This window comes from Mustela erminea, chromosome 8, assembly GCF_009829155.1.
Source record: "Mustela erminea isolate mMusErm1 chromosome 8, mMusErm1.Pri, whole genome shotgun sequence".
Taxonomy (NCBI): domain Eukaryota; kingdom Metazoa; phylum Chordata; class Mammalia; order Carnivora; family Mustelidae; genus Mustela; species Mustela erminea.
This window is the reverse complement of record NC_045621.1, coordinates 3519911-3547431: the sequence shown is the minus strand read 5'-3', so window position 1 is coordinate 3547431 and position 27521 is coordinate 3519911. Positions and strand designations below refer to the sequence as shown.

The following is a 27521-nucleotide window of genomic DNA, read 5'->3' as shown; positions in this document are numbered from 1 at the left end:
TTGATCCCAGGATCCCAAGATCATGACCTGAGCCGAAGACAGACACACAACCAAGTCACCCAACTGCCCCTTAATATATTTTTAACTCCGCATATTTAAGATACATTTTTAAAGGCCATGACTTCATGCAGATGAGCATACATTCAATTACAACTGCATCATGGGTATGCAGTTTTTGACAGATACTACCAAACCACCCTCCAAAATAGCTGAACTAATTTATACTTCCACTAGCAATGTAAGAGTTCCTATTCCCCTCACCATCTACATCACTCGATTTAACTTAACATCTGCCCATCTGATAGGGTAAAAATGATCTCATCGTTTTGATGGAATACTGTTTCCTGTATCGTCAGTATTACACCCTGAATGAATTACCTGCTTACTAAAGAACATACATGTGCTGATATTTTCCCAGCCTAGTCCTTTTGTTATATCTTTTTCCTTTCTAATTAAACAATAAAATGTCCAAACAGAAGGTAACAAAAACGTCCCTCATTCCACCCTGCTAGCCCTTTGTCACTCTTTCCTCTTTACTAAGATAGGATACCCACTTCTGAGCTTTACAGACATGAAGCATGGAGAACAGTATGATAAAATGTCCATGATGGGCAAGCATTTGGCATTAAGGTTGATCCAGAATATTGCATGTGACAGCATGGTTTGCGATTTTGATATAATGCTCACTCCAGTCTGGAAGGAAAGTGGTAGTTTGAAATTAAAACTCTATAATTAATCTCAGAACAGTATGCAAAATAGATTGAAATGGGACAGAAAAATGAATATGGGGGCACAGAATTTAAATTTGGATCATCAAACATGTGAAGATAAATGTAAGAAAAGAGTCTGGATAAGAGATGAAATATTACCATGAGAGTCAAAGCTGAGAGAAGGCACATGTTGAGAAGACAGACAAGTGGGAAAGAAGCAAAGGCTTTAACCTCAGGGTTTACTCAGTGAGCAAATCCAAAACAGAGCCAGGAAAGCAAAGAGAACAATTTAAAAAATGAAGAGAGCCAAGCCAAGTGGTTTTCAAAATGATGAAATGATAGCAACAAAAATTAGTGTACTACAGTCAAAACTGAGCGAAGATCATTACATTTTCTCTAAGATACGTAAATCTTAAATCTTAAGCTACATCAGGAATCTAAACCAGACTGAAGTTGGTTGAAGGAGATGGCATAGCCTAGGATGACACTGGTTCAAAGAATCTGACGGAAAAAAATGTAAGTAGGTTCATGTGCTTATATCCCACCTCTTTCCAGAAAATAATACGGTAAAGTTAATAAAATATAGGAAGACCAAGTAGGTACAAGAAATAGCTCAGCCGTGTTTATTAATTAAAGTTGTATGGTTATTCAATTCACTCTGAGCTTACTGAGTATACAAGCTAAAAAGATAAACAGTGCAAATCAAGTAGTTTTATGTAAGTACAATAATTTCTTAAGAGAAATTTTTTCTGGAAATTAAAAAACCAAAAGAAATTTCTCATATGTGAGCCTAAAATTCAAAGGTCAATGTCCTTGTCATGTTTTAAAATAAATGAAGCAATTTCTTGTTTAATAAAGATTTATGTAGTATTTAACACATATCAAATATTGTCCTAAGCCTTTTACAAAACGTCAACTCATTTAATTTTCACATGGCTATTTCTTTTAATAATCCCCCATAAAACCTGGCAGAGTCCCGAGTGCTGGCATTCCAGATGGCTGGCTGACTGAGGGATGAACTGTGCTTTGGAAGCTGAGCATTAGAAAGGATAACGGGATCAACGGGAGGCTAACCTCCAGAATGACAGAAATGTTTATCACACAAAGGCAAAATCGAAGGAGTTGAAGGAGGAAAGCTACATTTGGAAACCACAGCATTCAGGAAATTGAATCTTTCTTAAGATTTAAAAATTTTTTGGCAATCTTGAGACCAGTGCTCTTCAACTTTATACACAGATTGGAGGCAGCTGGGGTTCACTCTTTAAATCCTTGACTGAGAGCTCTCAGGATTATCATATACTTGGGTTGTTCCTGAGCCAGTCTAGCTATTACTCCTAACTTTGGTGGCAGAAAAATAAACTTCTTTATACTAAGGTAAACAAGAGTATCTTACTGGTTATTCAAACTCCCGGGGCATCTAAGCATACTTAAAGGATTCCCTCTCTAGATCGGTTTTCTTTGGTGATTAGGATATAGTACACGACAGTTTTTATGCATCACTGTCGTAAGTATTAGCCAAAGTGTTTGAAAGTTATTGCTAAGAGATCATCTCTTATTCAGAAGACAATGAAGCTAGAAATTCTGGGAAACATGTGAATCACAAAAGGAGATCAATTTCCTACCTGACAAAAAGGAAAAAAAAGAGGGACACTAAAGCCACTGAAGAGACACAGACTGGAAGACATTTTCAACAGAAAGCTGCTGTCTTCTACAGCCTTAAGAACAACTTTTAAATGCTGGCAGTTGCATTTTGCAATTCCGTAACTCCGGGCTCAGGTATTGAAACGAGTTCCAAGTCTCGTAAACCAGATGATAAGGTACAAGAGAGTTCCACATGAGATTAAGCACACATGCTATTCCCTAAAAAACATGAGAGGTCAAAATTTAACAGAAGTCTAGCTTTCTGGACCTTGAAGGGATTTAAATCATCTAAGATGCTAAATGACCTGTCTATGGTCCTACAGCTACTTTGTGGCACAAAATCATGATCACAGAATACCACAAATTTTCCCCATAAATGTGTGGGTTTTTTTGTTTTTTTACGTGACATTTTTCAGTCTGGGAAAACTTGAGCTTGGAATGTTTGAGGAAGGTGCCAACTTCAATTACAGGAAACATTGGGCCAGCCTGAGACTGAAAATACAAAAATCAAAGGGCACTTTCAGTTTGCCTTAAGGTGATCTGAGGCTGGAGACAACGTGTAACGTTAAGTCACAGGGAGGCCAAAGAGGTCGCCTAGCGGCAGGACCGTGTCAGCAAACAGTGAAGTATGAAGAAAGCTAGATGTATTTCCACTCACATGGAAAACAAAGTTTGGGTCCATTTATGTCACACGAACTATCCAAGAAATCGCTTCCCATATTGCGTAGGAAAACCCACTGCGTGTGGGTCGGAACTGCCGTGCGGCACAGATGACAACCCTCTACCGCTAAGCCACGAAGGCTACACGGCTCGGATTTTCCAGTGTTTTACCAAGTCACGCTTCATCTTGGCTATTCGGATCTTTATTTTTTAAAATTCACCCACTCATGAGCGCCATCGGACAGGCCGAGGCTGGTCCCCGGCAAACAGGTAGCGTCCTCCGGCGCGCCCCATCTCGGCCACAGGACTCTCCTCCTCTCGCTGCGAAAACACGATTTCCGGCGCCCCGATGGCTGCGCAGCGCGCCGGGAGGCGCCACTCCAGAAAGGTTACGAACGTTCTGCCACGCGAGGCTGCTACGGAGACCGTGGCGGCGAGCGCCGGGGGCGGCGCGGGGAAGAAACCCGAGCCGGGGAGCGACGAGTCGGGAGCCGCGAAGGCCCCGGGCGGGCTCACACCGGCCCCCGAATGTCACTCGGCGGGGCGGATCGCGCGGCATCACCCACGAGAGCTGGGCCGGCGCCAGGTGCTGCAGCCGCGGGCCGGGGAGCGGCGCACGCGGCGCGCACTGGCGGCCGCGGGACCGGGCGGGGCACGGGGGGGCGGGGAGGGGACCAGCCCCCCCCCCCACCGCGGCCCCCGCGCGGCTCCTCCCGGGCGGCCCGCGCCGGGGGCGGGGAAGGGAAGTGGGGGCCTCGCGGAGGGGCGCCGGCAGGGAAGGCGCGGGCGGGGCCGGACCGAATCACATGGCGCAGCCTGCGCAGGCCGCCGGCATCTCTTTCTTTCTCTTTCTCGAACCTCCGCTCCCCTCCCGCCCCACCGCCCCTCCCGAGCCCCGCGCAGGGGGAGGCCGCCTCCGCCCGGCGCAGACACTCACTTTTCGCCCGAGGCCACCAGCTCCTTGCCCTCACTGTTGCCGAACGCGTCCGTCTCCCCGGGGCCGTCCTTGGGGCCGGGAGCCGACGGGGCCGCGGGCGGCGCCTCCCCGGGCTGCGGCTGCGGCTGCTGCGGCGGCGGCGGCTGCGGGCCCCCCTTGCCCAGCTCCTGCAGGATCTCCGAGGGGGAGCTAGACAGTCCCCGCGCGAGGGGCCCCGCCGGCCGGCCGCCCCCGCCCCACCACGGGTGGAGACGCGCGGCGGCCGCTGGGCCGGCGGTCCCCTGCCCCCCGCCTCGGGGACGCCGGCACTGCGTGGCGAGGGGCTGCGCCCGCCTCAGAGCCGCGCAGGACGCGGCGGGAGGCCGCAGGAGCAGGTCGCGCAGCATCGCCGAGCCCCGCAGGCGCATCATGCCGCCGGCTCTGTCAGCTCCCGCTCGGAGGGAGGATGCTCGGGCAGTGGGCGGCCGCTGTCCTCCGGAACGCGGCCTCGGGTGGGACGCCGAGAGGGCGACAGAGGACAGGAGCGGCGACGTGGGTGTGGTTTCGGTTCCGGCTCTCGCAGCTTCTGCGGCTCCTCGGCGGCTGCGGGCTGCTGCTCCTCCTCCCGCGGCCGAGGGCTCCGCACTGAGGCTGAGGCGCAGGGGAGGGCCGGAGACATTCCGCGCTCAGCCTCGTGGGGGCGGGAGGACACCGGCGTCCTTCCCCCTCTCCCCGCTCCGATTGGCTCGTCCCCTCGACCTCTCTCCTGATTGGTGACTGGAGCAGTCAAATTCCTCTCGGCGCCGGGGGCGCGCGGAGTCGGGGCGGGGGAGGCAGCGCGGGCGGAGGGGGTGGCTGAGGAGGGGACCCGGCCTGACGTGCGAGGCGTGGGAGCCGGGGCCGGAGGGGGGGCTCCAGGCCGGTCCCTTCCTTGCGCTTTCCCGCCGCGAGGCTGCGCTCCTGGGGACCCGGGGGTCGCGGCGTTTACGAAGTGGATTGGCTCCCGGACTCGCGGGCTTCGAAGCCGCGGTGGAGACCGACGGGCAGGCCGAGGGGCCGGCAGCCGGCCGGGTGGGCCGCAGGGGGCGTCTGGGCCGCGGGAGCTGGGCTGGTCCAGGCTCGCGTCGGCCCGGCCGTCCGGACAGGGCGTGAGGCGACACCTCCGGTGGCCGCGGTCCAGGGGAGGCAGCCCCAGACGAACGTCGTCTCCCTCCCGAATGTCACATTTACGTGAAACTTTCCACGGTTGGCCACCACCCAGATGCGAAGTGTTTTGGAAAAAATGAGCAAAAGCCTTTCAGCTCTGCGGCTTAGCGGCTGGGGGGCGGCCGCGGGCGCGGGCGGGAGCGGAGGAATGCCGGAGCTCGACGGCTTGCCTCTGAAACAATTATTTTTTAATGTACGCTGCTGCCCCCCAAATGTTTCTGGACAGCAGGGATTCCCCGAACATTAGTTTGCTGGAAAGCAAAATTGTGGATACTCTTCGATTTTAAAAGCGGCTCATCATTTTAAGATACGAGCCCCCGAGTGCGGGCCCCTCGAATCGCTTCGGCTTCGTATCCCCCCACCCGGTTATCCTTTTGGACCTGTGGGGAAAGAGCCAAGGATGGGGTAAACCCCGGGGTTTTCTCCGAGCCCACCTATGCCCTGGCAGTGCGTAGACCCACGAAGGTCAGTGGGGTGATCTTTAAGACACAGGAAGGGTGTGTTTGTCAGGGACATCATTAACGGATTACCAGGTTGAGTCATCTAATTAATCTTAAAATGAAGCACTAGATTAATAGAAAATCTGCTGTACCTAAAGGTTATGTGACCTTTGACATGTCAGAGCCTTGCCATATTTAAATTTTCTCTAGCTGCTCTTTAACCGGAAGAACCTAGAAAAAGCTATCAGGTGTCAATCACTTAAGTGCCTTAAAAAAAAAAGTTAAAAAACACTGGCAAATTATTTATAGGGCTTTTATTACTGCTTAAGGTTACCCGTCACTAAAATTTGAAGAGTCAAAATAATAATAATACATTCAGGAAAAGGAACGTCAGCTTTGGGAAGAAAGGTAGCAAATACCAGCCCTGCCTAACCTTTCCAGTCTGACTTACCCATGGCACAAACCTGAATACTGTATGACCTCTTAGGTATGACTGGTTATCAGTTTTTACTGTGTCCCACATCCAAGCTATTGACAAATCCAATTCTTATTTTCCTCCTGGTTCTTCTCTTAGTTTCTCTAATTTTCCTATGAAAATTCTAATGTTAAAAGGTTTAAATACTTTGTAGTATACTTAACAAATGTGGAAAATAAACCTAATAATGGATTGTTGTCTAGAGTTTCTACTTTCAGGGATGAGCTCATAAAAATGGACACATGTTACTCCTAACATTTAGAAGAACTAAAGAGTCATGAAATTTAATTGCTTTGCGAAAACCATGAGAAAGTTATAGACAGCAAATTAAAACTATAATAAATAAAATTAAAAATGTGACTCATTCATACTCTCGTTTGATTCCTTTATCTTATAATTTTTTTTAATCAAAGACAACTGGGTAACCATGAATTGGAGTTAATTACTATTTCCATTAGATTAATTCTTTGCCTAATAAATAACATCAACATATAAAACAAAATCTATCCCTGTAAAAACATTTTATACACATACGATAGTCCACCAACATATCTACAAAAGAGAAAATGGGTCTCCAGATTAACAGGTGGCTGGATTGTCAGACCTACTCATAGACTTCTCTTCCCTCCTAGGTAAGTGCAGCCATCCCACAGTAGGCTGTGGTCCCGTAGCTATTGAGAAGGTAATGAACCATCCAAAGGAAAAGTTGGAATTTATGCACCTTGTCTGTGTTCTAACTAGAAGAACAATTCCTGAGTTCCTGTGTTCCCTTTGAAGATTAAAAAAAAAAGCTAATGTTTCAAGATCATAATGTAAGCTATGCATAAGTTCCAGATTTTGCCTTTCACAAGAACTAAAAGATTATTTGTTGACCTAAAGCTAAGTAGAAAATAATTTGCCTAACAGCTTAAAAGAATTGACTATGTTTTTTGTTTGTTTGTTTGAAATTCTTCTATTAAGAGAATAGAGTAGGATTCAGGAAACCTCTAAACAGCTTCTGCTACTACTTCCCTTTCTTCTGTTCTATTTCCTGCATTAATTGGCCAACTTCCTAGTCTTGCTGATAAACCTTGTCAAACATGCTTATTATTGAAAAGCTGAACTTACGTCTGTATTAAAGTAGGTATTAGATCCTTCATCTATACAACGGTGATAATATTAACACCTTATCTCACAAGGTTGTGAGAACTAAGTGAATCAATATATATAAACCATTTGGAACAATACCAGTAGCTTTTTATAAATGCTAGCTATAAATATTCCATGAGTGAATAAATTTTGTTTGTGCAGTATGATTTCGTTGTCACATCTGTTGTCACATCTAATGTTGAAACATTAGATGTTGTCTAATCTGTTTTGATTAGATAACATCTGTTGTCTAATCAAAAGCTAGATAAAGTTGTTTTAAACCATCTAGTCATAAAATATCATTTAAGAAGAAGTTAGCTCCACAAAATGAGATCATTTACTCCATTTTTAGAAAACAAACCAATAATTACCAAAGTATCTTAAAATAGAAATAGACTGCTCTAAAGACAGTAAGATTAAGCAAAGCTGGGCTCAGTGCCCAAGGTACCAACTATTTACAAATAACTTTTAAGAAGTACTACAGGAAGAAATGCTAGATTAAAAAGAAAATGTATGTTTCATATATAATTAAGTCTAAAAATCTATTATTTGCTACCTATGTAAATCAAACATCTCTTCCTTGTGACATCACACAAAAATAAGATTTTCATCAGGTTTGAAGAAACTACTTGAATGGTCTCATCCAAAATACTAACTACATGAAATTTTTTTGTAGGTCTCCTGATGGCTGGAACAGGAATCGGGTGGTAATGAGTTATTTTCCTTCATTTGGAGGGATAGAGTGAAGATTTCAATTAGTTCGGTTTATAAAGTTAATATTGGTTATACTTAGATCACAATTCTATGCACGTGTTCCCTAGATATTTATTGATTTTTCAAAGTAATTTTAATTCTTATTTTTTGTAGTATAATAGGAAATACTAAATTGGACTAAACCCCATCTCCATCTCAAAGATAAAAAAGTCTTGCTTGTATAATAAGCAAAAACCTTAAAAAGGGGGGGAGGATTTTATAAATATCCCAAAAGTCAATCAAAAGGATACCTTCTTGAGAATGAAAATAGCCTCTATGGTAAATCAAATTACTATTCCCAAATATTTTATGTCCCTTCCAGTGGGAAGACTTTACCTCTTCACCTTCTTGAATGACAGGCTTGGCATTTTGCCTTAATTTTTGTTCAATGAAATATGAAAGAAAATGATGCGTGCCACATTGACCAGGAATTTTAATAGTACTCACTTAGTTCTAACGACTCTCTCTTCTTTGTATGACAAGAATGGCATGTCCCAAAGAGTGGATGCCCCTTCACCTGGGTCCCAGAAGGATGAAACGAAGTTGAAGATGATTGCGATTGACAAATAACGTGAAGAGAAAGAAAACTTCCTGTAAGTAATTTCCATTTAGGGATTATTACCATAGAATAACTTAGGTTAACTGATGTATCATCCAACTTGAATTAAGATGAGTTGGCCACCATGAGAATATGGATTATAAAAAATATTTGAGAACTCTAAAAGATAATTAAAGAAAAGCTTTATTATAATGTTGAAAGCTGTTTCTTTTCTCTAACAATATTATACATATGTATATGTATATATACATATACATAATATAATATTATAATCCAATGTTCACTTTTTAATGATTCCTTTTAAACTTTATCAAACTTTGCCTAATCAATGATGGCTGATACAACTAGTAAGTAATACAGCTACTCTGTAAACATACTTAAAGAGTGCAACCAACAGACAATATCCTTGAAACCATATTAGGCTTTATGAAAGTTATGAGTGACTAATGTTTAACTGAAAACCTTAAAAAAATTATTTGGTTCTTGGCTATCTCAAACATAAATATGGAAGGAATTCTTTTATTAATAAAATATGGATAAAGAAATATCCTTCCTTTCTTTGGAGTTAAGCTATTTATCTTTGTAACATTCCTACTGGGACAGGTGTCAATTGCTAAATTTTGTGGCTATGAAAGTTATAAGCTAATAAATTCACTCAACTAATACAGTGGAATTGGCAAAGACTCACTCTCCTTGCTTTCTATTCTCTTGAGCCTTTGGACAAATACCTAAAAGAGATATGTTTATGGATCCAAGACACCACAAAGCTCTTAAAAATCTTTGGGAATAATTTCCCCAGTGCAAGGCACAGTAGATAACTTGAGTAAAACAGACTAGGTTATAATGCATTAGGGAAGGATGAGGCTCTAGTAAATTAGAATTGGAATGGTCTGTCTAGAGGGGAAGTAAGTAATGTACTCTAGCTAGCTTTAGCTAAGTGGAATGCAGGCACCGTTAGCTAGACCTTTGTATTCTTTAAGATAATGCAGGAATGTGATTTTTAAAAGTAAACAAAATCTTCTGATTGTTTTTTTAAAGACTTTGCTCATTTAACAGAGAAAGAGAGAGACGGCACAAGCAGGGGGAGCAGTAGGCAAAGGGAAAAACAGGATCCCCGCTGAGCAGAAAGCCCATCACAGAGCTCGACCCCAGAATCCTGGAATCATGAACCAAGCCACAGGCAGACACTTAACTGACTGAGTCACCAGGCGCTGCAGCTGATTTCTTCCTTATGCTGAACTCTGCAGTTTCTCACCTGGCCTGGGTTCTATCTGACCTCTGGATCTTTGAACTTGCTGTTTCCTCTGCCTAGAAGGCCTCCCTAAATCCTTACTCCCTTTAAGATCAAGATTGCTCTTGTTGATTTGTACACAGGCCCCAGCGCCTGGTGGTACCTGGAAAGTTCTCAAAAACAAATGAGTGCATGATCTAAGGCAAATAGAACAACCATAACTCAAGACACAAGAGCAATATGTAGAGTGTGAAGGATTCTGTGAAGGAAAAGATGCTATCTGGTTTGTGGACTTAGATCAGCCTTCATGATGGGGGTGGGGGTGGGGTGGGGGATTGGGGGGTGTAACAGATGACATGGCCCTGTGGGGTGGGTGGGATTTCCACTTGGCGGTGCAGGGAACAGCATTCTGGAGAAGGGAATAGCAGGAACAAAAGCAAAGAGATAGGAAAATTCTGGATAAGTCTAGAAAACTTTAAGCCACCAGTTTGCCTTCAGGTAAGATTTGTAAAAGGGAGTAACAGATAACAAGAGCAGAGGTGCTGCTTTACAGAATAAAGTCTTCTGATTTATAAAAGTAAGCAACTCATTCAATTTTTTTAACACTATACTAGTCAAACAAAACATCTGCAAGAATAATTTGGCCCATGTTCCCCTGTCCTGAGCAATGTCAGAGCAATGTCACTCTGTTTAAGCTTTATTCCCCAGCACATATTCTACTCCAGATTAGTCCTAGCCAGCCATGAACATTTCATTCCCCATGAAACTGCTGCAGCTGTCTTGCTACCAAAGAGAGGAACTAGCATAAGAAAAACCCAACATACCAAGGCCAACAGCAGCCAATTCTGATACCTGCCCTGTTATATGTGATACATGCCCTTAAATCATCTCAAATCCTGGTTTCCATTAAGACATCCTGATTGATTCAAAATCACGCTGTATGAGATTATCTCCGTCTCTCTCTCTCTTTTTTTTTTTTTTTAAGATTTTATTTATTTATTTGTCAGAGATAGAGGGGGAGAGAGCGAGTGAGCACAGGCAGACAGAGAGGCAGGCAGAGGCAGAGGGAGAAGCAGGCTCCCTGCCGAGCAAGGAGCCCGAAATGGGACTCGATCCCAGGACGCTGGGATCATGACCTGAGCCGAAGGCAGCTGCTTAACCAACTGAGCCACCAGGCGTCCCTCGGTCTCTCTCTTCCCTTGAGTTACAATTTATCACTTCTCTTTCTTACCTTGAGTTACAATATCTCGCTTCTCTCTCTTATTTTTAACATTTATTATATATCTAGATTATATATCTACAGTTAACCTATTTGCATATTGTTTGAGGGCCACATAGGATAGCCTTGCATAATTTAAAGGATAGAGTGGGAGATACAACGAGCATTAAGAAGCTTGCCCCAGTGTGGACTCTGACTCATTTCTGTAACCCTAGATTTGCTTCTATTCTCTCCCAACAGAAAAGTATTGAGCCATATTAAGTCAACCATCTTTTTTTCTGCTGGACTTCTATACTTGTGCCTTATTTGTTAGTGTTGGAACTTCAACTTGCTATCCTCCACTCTTGCCAAAATTATCCATTTTCCTTCACCGAGCTGACTTTTCTCCTTGGAGTCTGCTTACACCACTCTTACCGTCTTGTATGCCCTGAGTCCCTTTCCCTCTACCCACCCACATTCCACTGACCCTTCAAGGTGTCCATCTTACATCTCCGTGATGCTCTCCAGTTTCTCATATAACCACACATTTACCTTCATAACAGTTGTTACCCTTATAACAGCCATTTGAGATTGGCAGCTGCGTACAATCTTATTTTGTAAATGAGAAAATTGACAGAGATTTTAAGTAATCTGCTCAATATTTCTATGACTTGCCTTAAAAGTGGCACATATTTCTTGATGCTGTGGCTTTTACCACTACCACTGCCCCTTACTAATCTCATCGGGGTATTCCTTGTCTTTTCTAAGAACTCAGCTCAAATGGCATCTCCTTTGGAAAGCCTTCCCTGACCTCTCTAGGCAGAGTTGAAAGATTCTTCCTCTTTGTATCAGGGCTTACTTGGTAGTATCTTCATTTATTGCATTACTGTAATTATTTGTGTGCCTCTCTTCCAGCTAGACAGGAGGATGTACATCTTTTTGTTTTCAACATATCCACCATCATTTTCTTTTTTTCTTTTTAAAATTTTCTCTTTTTAAAAAGATTTTATTTATTTATTTTTTTATTTGAGAGAGAGCGAGAGTGAGTGAGCACAAGCAGGAGCAGAGGCAGAGGCAGAGGGAGAAGCAGGCTCCCCACTGAGCAGGGAGCTGGATGTGGGACCAATTCCAGGACCCTGGGGTCGTGACCTGAGCTGAAGGCAGACCCTTAACCAGCTGAGCCACCCAGGTGCCTCTCCACCATCATTTTAAATAACATCATTTTAATAACTGAAATGAGGCTCAATTAATGTAACATAGGAGTTTGTTAGCTAGAAAATAAAGGAAATTATTAGAAAAAATGAACCTTTCACAATTTTATTTGACTCTTAAGTAAATTACTCCTCTATATTTCACAAAGAAGAAGAAATTTATTAAAAATTCAAACTGACCTTATGGACGTCTTGTTTTTAGTGACTATCTACTGGCACCAATCACCACGGTGGGAGCTACGATTATGTAGAGGAGTAAGAAAGACATAGTCTTTTGGTTTGATGAGGTAGATGAAACTCAGACAAACGTAAACTCTTAATTAAAATATATTAGTCTAGATGCTATAAACATTACATATATGTGTATATTCAAAGGATAAAGATCTGGAAATGAATTCTATCAGGGAGATTATGAAATATTCTAGGAAGGAGGTAGCTACTGGTAGAAATCCAGATACATAAAGATTGACAAGGACATTCTTTGAAGAACAAAAATGAAATAAGTTAAATTGTAGGTTCAGGGAATTCTAAGTAATCTGAAGTGGTATTAACACTCTCTACTAAGTGTTTCCAGTATCTACCTGTGTTAAATTGCACACCTCTGCTCTCTTAAAGTTGGATGTATCCATGCAACTTGCTTTGGCCAGAGAAATGTTAAAAGCTTAAAAATCCAATGCATAATTTTCTGTCTTTCTCTATGCCACTGTAACTATTAATACTTAAAGCTGGTGGCCATTCTGTCTACCTTAGTCTCTGAGGTCAGAGAAAGAAACTTTGTCATTTTAAGCGTCTGTGATTTGTGGGCTATTTTTTAAAAAAATTATTAAAAATTTATTTGAGAGAATGAGAAGGGAGAACACAGAGGGAAAATGAGAGGGAGAAACAGACTCCCCACTGAGCAGAGAGCCCGACGTAAGGCTCCATCCCAGAACCCTGAGATCAGGACCCGAGTTGAACATAAAGGCTCAATGGACTGAGCCACCCAGGGGCCCCTATTCGTGGGCTATTTTTGTCAGAGCAAAACATTCTATCCTATTTATTCCATCTAATATGAGAGGAAGGTGAGAGAAAGAACATTGGATCATAGAGAAAACAATCATATTGGTTGCACTTATAAAGGTCAGCCTATAAAATGCCCATTTACTCAAAAGTATATGTCCAAATATTTAAATGCATGAATTCAAATAAGCGTATTTTATGCTTTTTCAATTGAATGCCGTTTTTAAAAAATTTATTTATTTGACACAGAGAGGTCACAAGTAGGCAGAGAGAGAGAGGAGGAAGCAGGCTCCCTGCCGATCAGAGAGCCCCATGTAGAACTCAATCCCAGGACCCTGAGATCATGACCTGAGCTGAAGGCAGAGGCCTAACCCACTGAGCCACCCAGGTGCTCCTTGAATGCCATTTCTGACCAGCAGTTCTTATTTCCACAACTAACTCCAAAGTTGATGAATGTAATCTGAGTCAAAAAAATAAAAAACATGCCTTCATAATCCATCCTTAAATTAACCTTATTGTTACACAGTCAGTAACCTATGTGTTTCAGATGGGGGGAAAACACCCAGTCACCTATAGCCTTGGTTTTTATTAGCTACACTTGTATTGAACACCAGACGCTGTTACATTTCTGCATTTGAAAGAGGCATGGCACAAATGAAAATGCTTACAACTTGGGGAGAGACATGCTTAAATTTTATTTCTAGCAGAGTGTATTGCTTTCACACAGTACTGCCTTCATGGATTTTACCTCCCAGATAACATTCTTTACATTTTAATGAGGTTTCTAGAAATAGTATTTTAATCCAAGAGAGTGACTGAAATAGTGATAGCTTGACATCTCATGATAGGCAAAGACAGGCGCCATGTATGTTGATATGAGCTTTGCTAACATCATACCTGAGAGAAGAAACTGAGAGGATAGTATATACTGTATAAGTAAGTTTATGTAGACAGAGGAGGAAATGAGGTAGGAAAAGGTCTAGACATAAGGGGTTATCCTAAGTGGTAAGAATGGAAAGCCAAAGGCCAATGAATAGGTTAGAATACAGATTTTTTTTTTTTAAGATTTTAGTTATTTTATTTGACAGAGATTACAAGTAGGCAGAGAGGCAGGCAGAGAGAGAGGAGGAAGCAGGCTCCCTGCTGAGCAGAGAGCCCGATGCGGGGCTCGATCCCAGGACTCCGGGATCATGACCTGAGCCGAAGGCAGAGGCCTTAACCCACTGAGCCACCCAGGCGCCCCTAGAATACAGATCTTAAGATACCAGCAAGACTTAGAGGAATAGCAAAGGAAAAAGAGAGAAGAGAGGATGAGAAGCAAAGGTGGACATTCTGAAGATAAACTTAGTCTCCTTCATAACTGTGGTTTGTTCTCAATAATTTGTGATATGGGCCAAGGGAAGTACCTTAAGTGTGTGTACTCCCTAGTATCTTCCCAAATGTTGAGAGGAAAATCAAGTCCTTGTACAGTAAGAGATCCAATAAACAAATTTTAAGTCCAATTCTGAGGACTAAATTTATGTTTCTATATGAAAGAGTTTAATAATGGATATAGATCTCTAAAGGCTTTCTGAACTTTCTAAGAGTGCAGCTACCAGAATTCTTGCTCCAGCCTGGCCATTGCCTGGCTGGTTGACCTGGGTAAATCCCTTGACCTGTCCGTGCCTCGGTTCCCACATCTGTTAAATGGAAGCTTGGCCTACATGATCTCAAAGGCGGATCTGAACTGTGATTCTGAGCATGTGATTCAGGTTATATGCAGTTGTAACTTTCATCTGGAGATTAGTAGACACTTATTGATGGGATCGCATGTCTCTGTTTCCAACAGGTACTATAGGAATTGCAGGTGATGCATTATAAATATCAAACAAGGTTGAACAATGTTTTAAGTTCAGTGACTGGACAAAAGCTATAAGCAGCCTAGCACATGGCAGTTTTACAAGAGCAAAAGGGTGCACACACTCTTAGGTTAATAATCAAAGATACTGTTAAGGGGTGATATGAAAAGGAGCAAAGGGATACCCAACCAAGAACCTCAGGGCTGGGTGGGAACTGATCCCAGATGTGGAGCAATGTCTCTGTAGCCTGGTTGGTACAACTGCAGTCTCAGTGGGGTTTCCCCCAGAGGTAAGCATAATCAGACTATAAAGGCAACTATATTCAAGGGTAATTCATGCCTTGTGTAGCCGCTGGTACTCATGCTTATGGCAGGGTCTCCGTAGTCCCTCAGTCTGTACGCGCTCACTGTTATTAGAAACAGCTGTTGGCCCTAAGAGCCCTGGCAATCAGACTCCAACCGTCTCCAGGACAGTATTTTGGAGCAAACTTTAGTGTGTGCTTTCAGAGAATCATTAGTGAAAAGAGATAACCACAAGTAAATATAAAGCAGGTGGATTGGTACAAGTGGTGTTACAAAAATAGTTGTCAAGTCAATTACCATTTTCCTTCCTTTCTTCCTTTCTTTTTTTTTTTTTTTTTTTGGTGCTTTCTAAGGGAATGGGATATCTCGGCTTCACTTAGCTCTAAATAATAAAACTCTTTCACTCCTACCAACCACTGTCTGGAAAACAACCTGAAAAAGAGATCAAAACAGTGAAAAGAGGTCTTTTGCACATTTAACAATGTTAAGAAAGGTTTTAAGAACAAAATTCTATAGTAGTTTTAATCACACATGGCTGTATCCAGTATCCTTTGGAAGAGCAGCCAGGGTCAGGAACTTCCTTGCTGCAAAAACACGTATAAACCCTTTGTTATCACTGCGTTCTGGATATGGCCATCACCTAACTTACAGAATTTTACGATCAAACAATCACTGAGATATTATTGGTATGCCCCATGCATTAACTCCACAATAATAAAACAAATTTTACACTTTTTTTTTTTGCTTCTCCTAGTGTTATGCTGGACAATTTGTATAACTTTGAAGGGCCTCAGTCCCCCCACTTTGGGGGGCCGTTGTAAGAATTAAATGAGTGATGCGTATGTATTGCTCAGGGACAAGGCCACACAGAAACTCGGCAACTGTTAGCTCCTTGTCCCTTCTAATCCATTTCTGCCAAGCTGGAATGATCATAAACTATAAGATTGGATCATATTACTCTTCAACCTAAAACCCTTAATGGCTTCCCATTACATTTGGGATAAAATCAACAATTTGTAACCTTCACAACAAGGCTCCTTGGCCCTCCCTGAATTGTAGCTGCTTCTTATGAGTTTTATGTTCAGGTACCACAATTGCCTTCTCAAGGGTCTTCAGATAGGCCTGACCTGTCTCATGGTTCCAGCACAGTAGTAGCACAAGAGGAGATTCGGGGTGCTTTATCTGTTATAATATGCATTGAGTCCGTCTTTCCTTTGAGATGCGCCACTCATATTTTGTAGCTTTTATGCCAAAAGCTATGTGAAAGTAGCTTCTAGCCCACCACTTAAATTGCTGCCCGTAAGGCCCTCCCGTATTGCAGTTTGGAAACCATCACTGCTTCTGCATGTGCTGCTCCCTTCTGCCTGAAACCCTCACCTTTTCTCTTTGTTACTGGCAAAATCTTACTCTTAGGTCTCAGCTTAAATGCAACCTACTCAAATATGTTTCCTTGTTAAGAACTCTCCTAACACCCTGCTCTTTTCTTTCAAGCAAATGAGTAATCCTGTGTGACTGTTCCTCTGCTACCAGACTGTAAGTTTCTAAGGGCCTGGTAGGGTGGGTCTTTCTCTCACGGCTACATTCTGACACGGACAAAGCATGCAGGAAATGCTTGCTGCTGGAGTTCAAGATTTACTAACCAATAAAGTCCACCCAAAGATACAGCGAAAGATCTGTCCCCCCTCCCCATCACCCAGGGAAAATTGGAGAGCATGACTCCAGCCAACCTGATGTCAAATTTGGGCATCTTCCTTGAGCCACATGTAGGAACAGAGAGAAAATGCCTCCAGCAAAAGACCTTTGTATGCTGCTCTCTTCCTACTTCCTCTTTAACTCACTTCCTCTTTTTCACCCTGCTCACTGCGTTTCAACATTCACAAGTGGTTCTAGAGCAAAATAGACTTTGTGTAGAAAGAGGGATTTGAGACAGGAAGTGCACTACTGCAAAGGAAGAGAGAAACTGCTAGCACTGCCTCCAGGCTCTTCCGGTCCTGAACTCTCAGCAGAGGTGCCCCGCCAGGCCCACCTTTGTGCCTTGTTTCGAGCCCAGGTCACATTGTCCTTGGATGTTTACTGAAGGGCCAAGCCACCTGCTTTAGTGTCCTGAGTTGTGCTTCTGCACAGGTCTCTGAAAGAAAGTACTAATACGCTTTTCTGTTTGGATTCTAGGTTTAGACCATTACCTTTTAGTCATGAAAATATACCTCACAGCCCACCACCTTTTCCGATAACTGGAGCTTCTGCTCAAACCGCGGCTTCTCTACCTTCCTTCCATGACAGTCTATGAGATGTCCCCGAGTACCATGGCCTGTGCGAGGTCCTACCTCTTATGCACTCTCTGACCTCTGTAGACTGTCTAGATTGACAGTCTTTCCCGAAGTTTTTTGTCCACTTTGAGTCTTCCTTCCTATCTGGCTTTGATTTTTATTTTTGATTTTTTTTTTAAGTTTTTTTAATCTTTAAGATTTTTCTTTAAGATTCTGCTCTCCATGCTGGTCTGACATCTTCTCTCACACGATCCCTGTTTGGAAACTCCCAGTGTAGAAGGCAGCTCTTAGAGAAGCTCTTGGAGAGATTTCTGTGCTCGTGTTTAAATGTATATTTACCATTTAACATCAGACGTGAAGTCACCTCTGAGTGAGAACCCGAGGCCCTCCTTCTAAACTGTGAGCACACAGTGGCATTTGCTTTGTCAGGCCTCTGTGCTGTAACTTTACAAAAAAATTTCTATTCTTTCATTAGCTCAGGTTGCCACGCACTCAGGTGTTTTTCTCCAGAATTTTGTGGTGTGTCTTCCTTATTGAATAAGATAACTTGAATAAGAATGGTCATGGTGCCAACTACCTATTTTTGTGCTGTCTACCTCATTCGCATAATTTTCTCCCCTCACTTCCAACTTTCTTTTTAAATTATTTATTTATTGGAAATAGAGAGCAAGCACAGGGGAGGGAAGGGGCAGAGGTAGAGGGAGAGAGAAACTCAAGCAGAGTCCACACTCATCATGGAGCCCCATGTGGGGTTCCGTCTCCTAACCTTAAGATCATGACCTGAGCCCAAACGTTAACTGACTGTCCCACCAAGATGCCCCTCACTCCAACTTTCTATAGTAGCTTTCCCCCTACATGTTAAAACAGCTTTCAGGAAACATTCATGGAAATCCTTTATAAGTAATAGAGTGAATTTAAGGAATCATCTTCCAGGTCCATCTTTAAGTTTAACCTTACAGGGCGTGAGGCTCTGGCAGTTGTCCTCGGCACCATGACTCCACTAAAGAAATTTGGTTGTCTCCTCTAAAGTCACATCACAAAAGGTCTATCTGTTCCACCCATAAGTGAGCCCTTCTGTGTCTCAGTGTTCCAAGCCCTCCCTTCAGGTCTAAGGCTTACCTCAATTCTCGGGGCACATTCCTCTCTCGCTCCTGTTTACACAAATGAACCCATTTCGGTCCTAATCTCATAAAACCAAGCAAACTGTGCCCGGAGGGTATGAATGGGGAGAGACCATTCATGGGGAGAGACGGCGGACTGTGGACTGAGGTTTTATTTAGTCGGCAGAGAATAACTCCAGAAAGTTACCAAAGCTTCTACACACATATTTTCTATATTTTAACATAACCCTTCATTTTGCAGGCTCTTCAGTAAGGAGAAAAAATTCCAAGAAATATCTCTGTACTGAACCTAAACTCCATGGATTCAGATGTATGATATATAATCAAAAAAAAAAACCAAAACAAAACAAAAAAAAAAAACAAAAAAAACCTAGAATCCAAGAGGTGGGAAGGAAGGGACTTCAGAAATCCGGCCCACTCCCCCATGTTTGTTAATCCCCTCTATATAGCATTCCTCAAAACTGGCCATCCAGCTACAATTTTAAGAAAAAGATTTTTTTAAAGAAATGAGCCTAATTCTAAAACCCCAAAAATGCTCTGCAGAGTCACTGGAATATTGCTGAAGTGTCCTTGGGCCCCTAGATGGACAGAATCCTTGGGTCTGCGGTACAGTTCAGCAGTCAACACCCCCAGGAATTTCTTATGCTTGAGTCTGGAACCCCGCATTCTGATGGAGACCAGCCGAGGCAGATCTTCCAGGGCTGAAGGTCTTTTTATGGCTTGAGTGGAGCCGTCTGGGTCTGAAGGCGTTTTCACAGGAACGTGGTAAAACAGCTGCTACGAACTCACCCCCAACGTTATTTTTTTTTTTCCACATCACACACTTAGAAAAGCCAAAAGCATTATGAATGTGGCAGATACATAGGTTTCTACTTTCTGATGAAGATGAAGAAAGGAAGCTGGTCCCTGGACCAGGGAGAAGGAGTTAGAACAGAAATATTCATGCTACAACTGGTCCTGGTGAGATATATTCCAGGTCCCCTGGCAGCATATCTAGGCAACCACACTAAGCAAACTGTTTGAATATTAATGACAATCAGAGAAACGAATTTATTAGGAAACAAGTTAACTGATTCTAGGCAATGTGGAGCTATCATGATCACCTTGTTCAAAAGATAAAAACATCAATGTGCCGAGGTGTATTATAAGTCAAGAATTTGAATAGGAAAACAGCAAAAAGAATGTAGACACAATTCAAGGCATAATAAAATAAACCTTAGTAATTTAACCATTTCAACCAAAACAGCATATTTTTAGAATGAGGAGTACTGCACAGTCTCCCTTTGGAGGAGGCTCGTGTTGAACATTCCATAAAACCACGGAAGCTCAGAGTCAGTACACAAGAGTCAGCTCTGTTGAAAATGCAAGAGCCAGAAATGACACATACCTAGCAGATGACCAAAAACTGACCAAAAACTAGCTGAGAGAGAACAGAGAAATCCATTCTTCTTTCTCCCAAGGGGAAAAAAGTATCAAACTACAGCTCTCTTAACCTCCTCCTCCCTCTCCCCCCACCCCCAAAGAAAGAGCACTCGACTGGGAATTGAAAAGCCTAAATTCTAACCCTGGCTCTGCTATTACCTGTATGACTTTAACCACCAACAGTCTTCGTGACTCTCGATTTCTTCACCTGTATGTAACGGAGTGTCTCGGCTGAGATGGGACTTCAAAATTTGTGAAATTTTGTGTGTTTTTTTGGTCTCTACAAGTAAATATCTATTTTTATTGTTCTTATTTATCATTCATATTTAATATAAACTGTCTTCATGGGGGGGGGGAATCCCACAATGGTTTCTTTTAATTACACAACTATAAGGCAGGTGCCCTTAATCTGAAGACGGTATTAAGCATTCCAGTTTGGTAAGGAAAATGGTGTAGCTTTGAGCTAGATTGCTATCTCTAAGTTCCTTGTGTGAGTATGTGTATGTGTGCTGACTTGTATTTCAGTAGTAGGGAAAGAAAACGTTTTTCTTGGAAGTGTTTAAACAGCATAGAGAATGCACAGAAAACTGCAGCTTCTACTTCTGTTTGAGATAACTTTGCTTAAAGGTGATAAAGAGGGGAAGACATTCTACTGTGAGAGACACTGGGTCTAGCAGAGTGGGGCCTTGGAGGCCAGGGGACAACAGAGGGTACTTCCTCCCACCTAGGGTGGTTTTGCTGGGTAAAAGCTGAATTAGGAATAGGTCATGGTTGTGGACTGCTTAATAGTCCCGAGCAGAGATGGCAGCAGGTTTCTTAAGGAAGCTTCAGCTGCAGTGGACATGGGCAAGAAGGGACCCAAGTGGGAGGAAAATGACTTGGTTTAACTGCGAGTGGAGACAGGCACCCCTGCGGTGACTCTCAGAGTCACAGGGAGATACTTCGCATGTTGGTGCAAGCGCTGTGAGCTGTAAGAGTCGCCCCGGGGCATCGGAGGTAAGCAGTGTATAGGTAGTTCAGCACTGGCTGGTATATAGGGGCTGACCCACGGTGGGGAGCTGCCTGAAGAGAAGTAGGACCTGGGGACAGAATTGTTTCACATCCAGATGTGATAGTTTTGCTCATTTTATATAACTTGCTTACCTCCCAGAATTGGAAAGCTGACATCTAAATCCTGTCATTCTATCATCATATGATTAGCAACATCCTTAAATTCAGGTAATTACTTCTCTATCCTTAAATTTTACTAGTTGCTGCCTTATAACTCTCTCTATTTTAGCCCTTTTAACAGTGAATGGAATGACTTGTTTACATGACCCTCTTTCTCAGTAGAGGGCAGAGGCTTATCTTATGAAATCTATCTCCTACCATAGTGTCTCACTCACAACAGGGACTCAATAAATAGACCCAGGTCTCAGAGACCTGGATTTTCATTTCGGTGCCGCATTATCCCAAGCAAATTACTGATTTAAGATCTAGCGCCTTTGTCTGAAAGTGTTGACAATAATGCTTATGTCATGAAATCGATTTAATAATTAAATGAAATAATGGTCATTGTTGCTGGGCTCACAATAAGTGCATACAGATGAGAGTCAGCTGTCAAAAGTTGTATTGAAAATGGCTCAGGGAGAGAATCATCTAGGGTGTTTCTGTTACGCTAGAAAAAAGGAGTGAATGTTTTTCAACTCCTCCCCTCCTTTGAGGGCTTTCTATGTGCAGGCAGTCTGCGCAGGTCCTGGAGATGGAGCAGTGTTAACATGGCCCTGGCATTCCTGGAACTCGAAGCAGAGTGACCATTTTCCTAAACTGGCATCTAACCAACACATAGACTATTAGGGAAGAAATATAATTGGCTTTCTTATCAATGTAACCAATGATTTAACCACCTATACAACACCAAGTCAGCATCATTTTGTACCAAATGTTCAATATTTAAAATAGAAGCCCATCTTAACTCTTACTTTGAGGATAACCACTAATAAGCAAGAACATATTCATATTTTCAAAAGTCATGTTTCCTATCTTCCATCCTCTTGAAGTTACCCCAGACTTTTAAACAAATTGTCCCACAATTTATTTCCCACATAATTTTCTTTTAAATAAATTGTTTTAAACTTTATTTTCACATAATTTTCTTGTCAATCATGTTCTTTGAGCATTATCTAATTAAACAGCTCTTTCCTGAGCCTTTTATGCGTACGTCTAATCTAAAAGAAACGAAAGGACTTTACTCCCCTGATGAAACTCTTTATGGCCCCTGAAACTTTGATCTACTCACCATAAACTAGAAGTCTATTTTGCTATGATGTTATCTAGTTCTTATTCTTACTCCATATCTTTAAACCATGTAATTCTAATGCTATGAAAAATTAATAAAAATAATACAAATTGACTTACTGGAAATTATATCAAGTGAACAATTGTTTAAAAATCAATATTTTAGTGTGTTACCATGGCATTTGAGACAAAGGATTTCTGTTCTCATTTTTTCTTATGTACTGATTCTTTAAAAAATGATCTTTTGAATGAGACCAAATGTGACTCCAAAAATAGATAAAATTCTGAAGTTTTGTTACCCCCAAAGGGAATGGTTTCTTTCAGGGATACTGTCACAATATTAGATGGATCAATGTCAACCACTGAATGAGTCCTTATTAAGCTGCCATCTAAAGAAAGCCTTTACTTTCAGAAAAAGTTCCCATCCTTTTAGTCTTATTTCCTGACTTACAGTAACACAGTTGACTGGAACTGGTTTGAGGATGCTGAGGGGAAAGTTTACATCTGCCTTTTTGCATTTATGCACTACGTTCCTGAACAGAGATCTGCCCGCTAAATGTTCAAGGCTACTCACCACCTGTGACAGTGTGGCTAATGGAGTACGTTGTGCATTCTGCAGAGATGATTCTAACTGGCTCTAAAACGGCCGGCTAATAGTCATCGCCAGTGTTATTCCAACATTTGGAAACGTGTGGAAGGCACGTTGGTTGTCACAGTGACTGGGCAGGTGGAGTGGCAGCGGAGATGCTAGTGGGTTGGGACCAAAGGTATTAAAATTTCCTTCCACATGCAATACCACTCTATAATACAAAGAATTGTCCTGCCCAGAATGCCACTTGCATCTTTATTTTGAGAAATATATTTTCTTCCAATAGGAATTGTGGAAAACTGGGCCGAGCTTGTTGAAATGGAGGATCCTACAAGATAGGGAAGAAACCACCTGCCCCTCGAGGGTTTTGTAATCATGTAATTAGGAATTCTTCCAAACAATGTGAAGACTTAGCCCATTTATGGGGCGCCTGGGTGACTCAGTTGGTTAAGCCTCTGCCTTCAGCTCAGGTCATGATCTCGGTGTCCTGGGATTGAGCCCCGCATCGGGCTCTCTACTCAGCAGAAAGTTTGCTTCTCCCTTTCCCTCTGCCCACCCCTTCGCCCCCTGCTCATGCTCTCTCTCTTATTCTCTCTCTCTCTCTCTCTCTTTCAAATAAATAAATAAAATATTTAAAAAAATAAAACAGACAGCCCATTTTTTTCCCCTCCACCCTTGGACAAGAAAACAATGTTGAGGGACACCAAATGATCCGTCATGCTTGTTGTAGAAAGCCCCACCAGTAGAGTCACTTTTATGCATTAAGGTATTGTCTCTAAAAAAAGAATAAAACATAACTATGTTATGGGATAAAACTAGAATATACTGGAATATACCTTAGAATGGATTAGTTTTTCAGATTAGTTAGTCATCACTGTGGCAACTAATCCCTAAGAAAATAGATCATAGGCAAGTAATATGGATATGGGCATAATAAAAGAAGGGATTGGAAAAGGGAGAATTTCCAGAGGTGAGCCCAAAAGGACTCTGAGAGACCAGAAGAGCAATTGGGTGCCTCAAAGAGAGATCAAAACAGGAGATGGCAACAATTATTTTTGCCCATATTTGACCCATATTTCTGCGGCTATCAGCGTTCTGAAAAGAAATATTTCAATGCCAAAATAACCTTATCCCTTTGAAGGAAGAAGCAATATCTTTTCTATTATTTGCTTAATTCCACAATGCTTTGCACAGTGAACTTTTAATAATTTTTGACACATAAGGAATCAAAAATACTACTTCTTATATTGGCTTGTCAAAAAGCTATTAGAGTCTAGGTTCAATAAAATACACAGCCACACAATGTTTTGTGTTGTGTTTTAGGCTTACAGCACAATTTTTAAGAGCATGAATGCATAAGCTATTTTCTTTAAGCACAAGGAATGCTTCCAGGTGTTTCAGAGGAAATCGAAATTGGATAAAAATGGACTTTAAACTCCACGTCAACATTCTATATTTAAAAAGATTAGGCCACTTCCTCTTGTTTTATATAGAACCACACATTTTAAGATTTGAAGCAATGCAAATGAAAGTAATCTTCCTCAAATAATACACAACCATGGTTTACACTGAAACTTGGTATTTTCCTCGAGTCATATAATAATAGTAATAACAACAAGATGATTCTTAAAATGTTATAATACAAAGGTAAACAAGACATGAGTATTTTGTTTTAACATGTTACATCTCAAATATTCTTAAAGTATACTCTTAAAGTAGATGAAGAACTTAAGCTTCATGTTAAGAAATCTATTGCCATAGCTTATTACAAGCCCAAGATGTACACCTACAAGTCTTGCATATATACTCTTGAATCCTGTACATGTGAGAAAATTGTTAAGAAGATCCTTGACTGAGTACAGACTATGAGCACCACCAACTGTCGCTCTGTTTAATATTTTTAGTTTTAGGGGTGCCTGGGTGGCTCAGTAGGTTAAACCTCTGTCTTCGGCTCAGGTTATGATCTCAGGGTCCTGGGATTGAGCCCCACATCAGGCTCTCTGCTCCGCGAGGAGCCTGCTCCCCCCACCCCCCTGCCTGCCTCTCTGTCTGCTTGTGATCTCTGTCTTTCAAATAAATAAATAAAATCTTAAAAATATTTTTAGTTTTAAAGGCATAACTTTGGATCTAAAAACATACACATCCTATGTAGTACCTTTCTATGAACTGGAAAAAGTTGCCTGTTTTTAGGGGTAGGTCGAGTCCTCCCCCCGCCTCCCCAAGCATGAGGTTTCGCTGGGCGTGTCCATCAGGTGTCTGCGTAACGCTCAGACTACAGAGCTGTCCGTGGCAAGCCCTACTCACATCGCATAGTTCAAGACTTCTCGCCTCTGAGGTCCATCTTCATTTTCTGTTAATCTTCACATTTGTCATGACTCTTTGTCGACCTTTTAGTATTCTTTTTCTGTCCCCCTTTTATCCTTTTCTACACTTCCCTCCACCTGCTTCCTTAGAGAGACACTTCCTTAGAGCTGGAGGAGACTGAGGACCATCGATAGTGGGAGCTGTGGTGTTCACCAAGGGCTTCCATGTCCTGGCGTGTAGCTGGCATGGAGAGGAACTCTGCTAATATTTGATGAGTGAATGAAGTAATACATTCTAGAACTAAGTACTATCTCACTAGTTAAGCAGTTCAAGTTCACCTAATTTGTAGTGACAAATCAATATTAAGACCCTGAACGTAAGTAATTTCCCTGCTATTCTTGCAGATTACATGTAGAGGATTTAAATTCCAGATTGACCCTTCCTGACTCCTCTTCCAGACAACCTCCTCCATCAAGGTAGTCCTGAAACTAACCTGGGTAAAAATTAACTAGTTAGCCAAACGTGCTGGGGGAAAAATTCCATTTACTATATTTAACTTAAGAAATTATGTTGGGAATAATTGGACTGTATCATGGCAATAATGCATTAGTGCCTCACAGAATTAGTGTCCATAATGTATGTTGACTCTGAGTTTTCCTCTCCAATTCTCTGGGTCCATTTGAAAATGTTACACCCATTTAATATTAGCTTTCTTACAATTCAAAATGTTTCTCACATCTCAAACACATATCATCAATTTATTTCTTTTTTGGTTTAATGTTAATAGTAAAATAGCTTAAGATGTCTGTGGGTTAGATGGTCAATGATCATAACAACAGAATAATACAGGGACATTTTTATACTTGTACTGAAAGAGGAAAAATTAATCTTTCAGAATTTCATTTTTTCTGATAGTAGTAAAGTTCAGTATTCAGAAATTTTGAGCACCATGCACATTCTATATTTGGGGACTGTGCTAATGGGATTGATTCAAAAACATATCCAGACCACTAAAATATTTTTTCTGAATCTACTTCATTGTTAATACAAATCTCCCTTCATATGATCCGGTGTCAAGAAGCTGTTGGTTATGACTAATGCTAGCTAATGCATATGGAAGGAATGATAGAAAAAGAAAATTACCATTTTATAGTTATTTCTGTAATAACTTATTTAGAGGTGTGTGTGTGTGTGTGTGTGTGTGTATAGAAAGGGAGAGACTGCAAGTGTGGCAAGAGGTTAAAAGACGTTGAGTCCGGATGAAGAGTATATGGATGCTTTTTGTATTTTTCCTTCAAGTATTTTATAGGCTCATAAATAATAAATTGGAAGAGGAGGTAGTTGACTAGAAAGGTTATATGGAGGCAGGGACTGTAAACAAAGGATTAGGATATAAAAATTTATGGGATTTGGCATTTCCTGATATGTTTATAAAAAATAAAAAATTAAAAAAAAATTTATGGGATGTGGCAAAATATGTGCTTTGATATAAGACACTTTTTTTTTTTACCCCCAAACTAAGAATAACAGAACAATCTAATAAATCAGTCATTGGGTCTTTAAGTTTTGGATGAAACCGAGAGATATTATATGTTGAAAACAAAATCAAATTTTGTTTTCATGGGGAGCTGGATGGCTCAGTGAGTTGGACATACAGTTCTTGGCTTCAGCTCAGGTCGTGTTTCCAGGGTCTTGAGAGGAGCCGTGTCGTGCTCTGCACTCACCATGGAGTCTCCTTGAGATTCTGTCTCTCCATCTCCCCTTGCCCCTCCCCTGCTTGCTTGTGCGTGCTCTCTCACTCTCCCTAAAATTAAAAAAAAAAATTGTTCCATTTACTCATTGAGCAAATAATTTTCTTGATCCCCATCATATGCCGTTATGTTCTGTGTGGTACAGAAACAGCAATCAGAACGACCCCACTCTTAGAGAGCTCACCCTGTGTGGAAGTACCGACAGCAGTAAACACAGAAAGAAGTTAACAAAGGAATCATAGAACGTTTGACATTTTATGATCGGCTTATTTCACGTAGTACAGTGTTCCCAAGTTTCATCTGTGTTGTAGCATGTGTCAGAATTTTTTTAAGGCTGATTGATAAGAAACTTACTTATGTCATTTTGCTATTTGTTTTCAATATGCTTTATTACAGTTTTATTGTGCCCGATTTCCTGCATTACTGTCTTCTTTTGTGTTTAGTGATTTTTTGTAATGAAATGTTTAAATTCCTTCCTCATTTCCTTTTGAGTATATTCTACGTCATTTTATTTGTAGTTACC

At 41.8% G+C, this 27521-nt stretch overlaps 1 protein-coding gene and 1 long non-coding RNA gene across 6 annotated transcripts in view; one reads left to right on the top strand and one right to left on the bottom strand.

Moving 5' to 3' along the window:
* GLS (glutaminase) overlaps window positions 1-4583 on the bottom strand; it is a 79794-nt gene extending 75211 nt beyond the window's left edge. For 3 of the 4 annotated variants that reach the window (XM_032354212.1, XM_032354213.1, XM_032354214.1), the window contains exon 1: window positions 3949-4583. In XM_032354212.1, coding sequence (XP_032210103.1) covers window positions 3949-4358 — 410 coding nt within the window. In that variant the 5' untranslated portion in view covers window positions 4359-4583. Of the gene's footprint in view, window positions 1-3240; window positions 3659-3948 lie in introns of those variants that run through there. The other variant, XM_032354215.1, reaches the window with a different exon arrangement.
* Window positions 2903-25760, top strand: LOC116596957. Of its 2 annotated transcripts, none has more exons than XR_004288387.1 (3): window positions 2903-3281; window positions 8413-8522; window positions 25652-25760. It is a non-coding gene; the product is annotated as an uncharacterized LOC116596957 (long non-coding RNA). The 2 variants fall into 2 exon arrangements; XR_004288388.1 differs by lacking the exon at window positions 2903-3281 and adding an exon at window positions 4658-5598.
* The last annotated feature ends 1761 nt before the right edge of the window (window positions 25761-27521 follow it).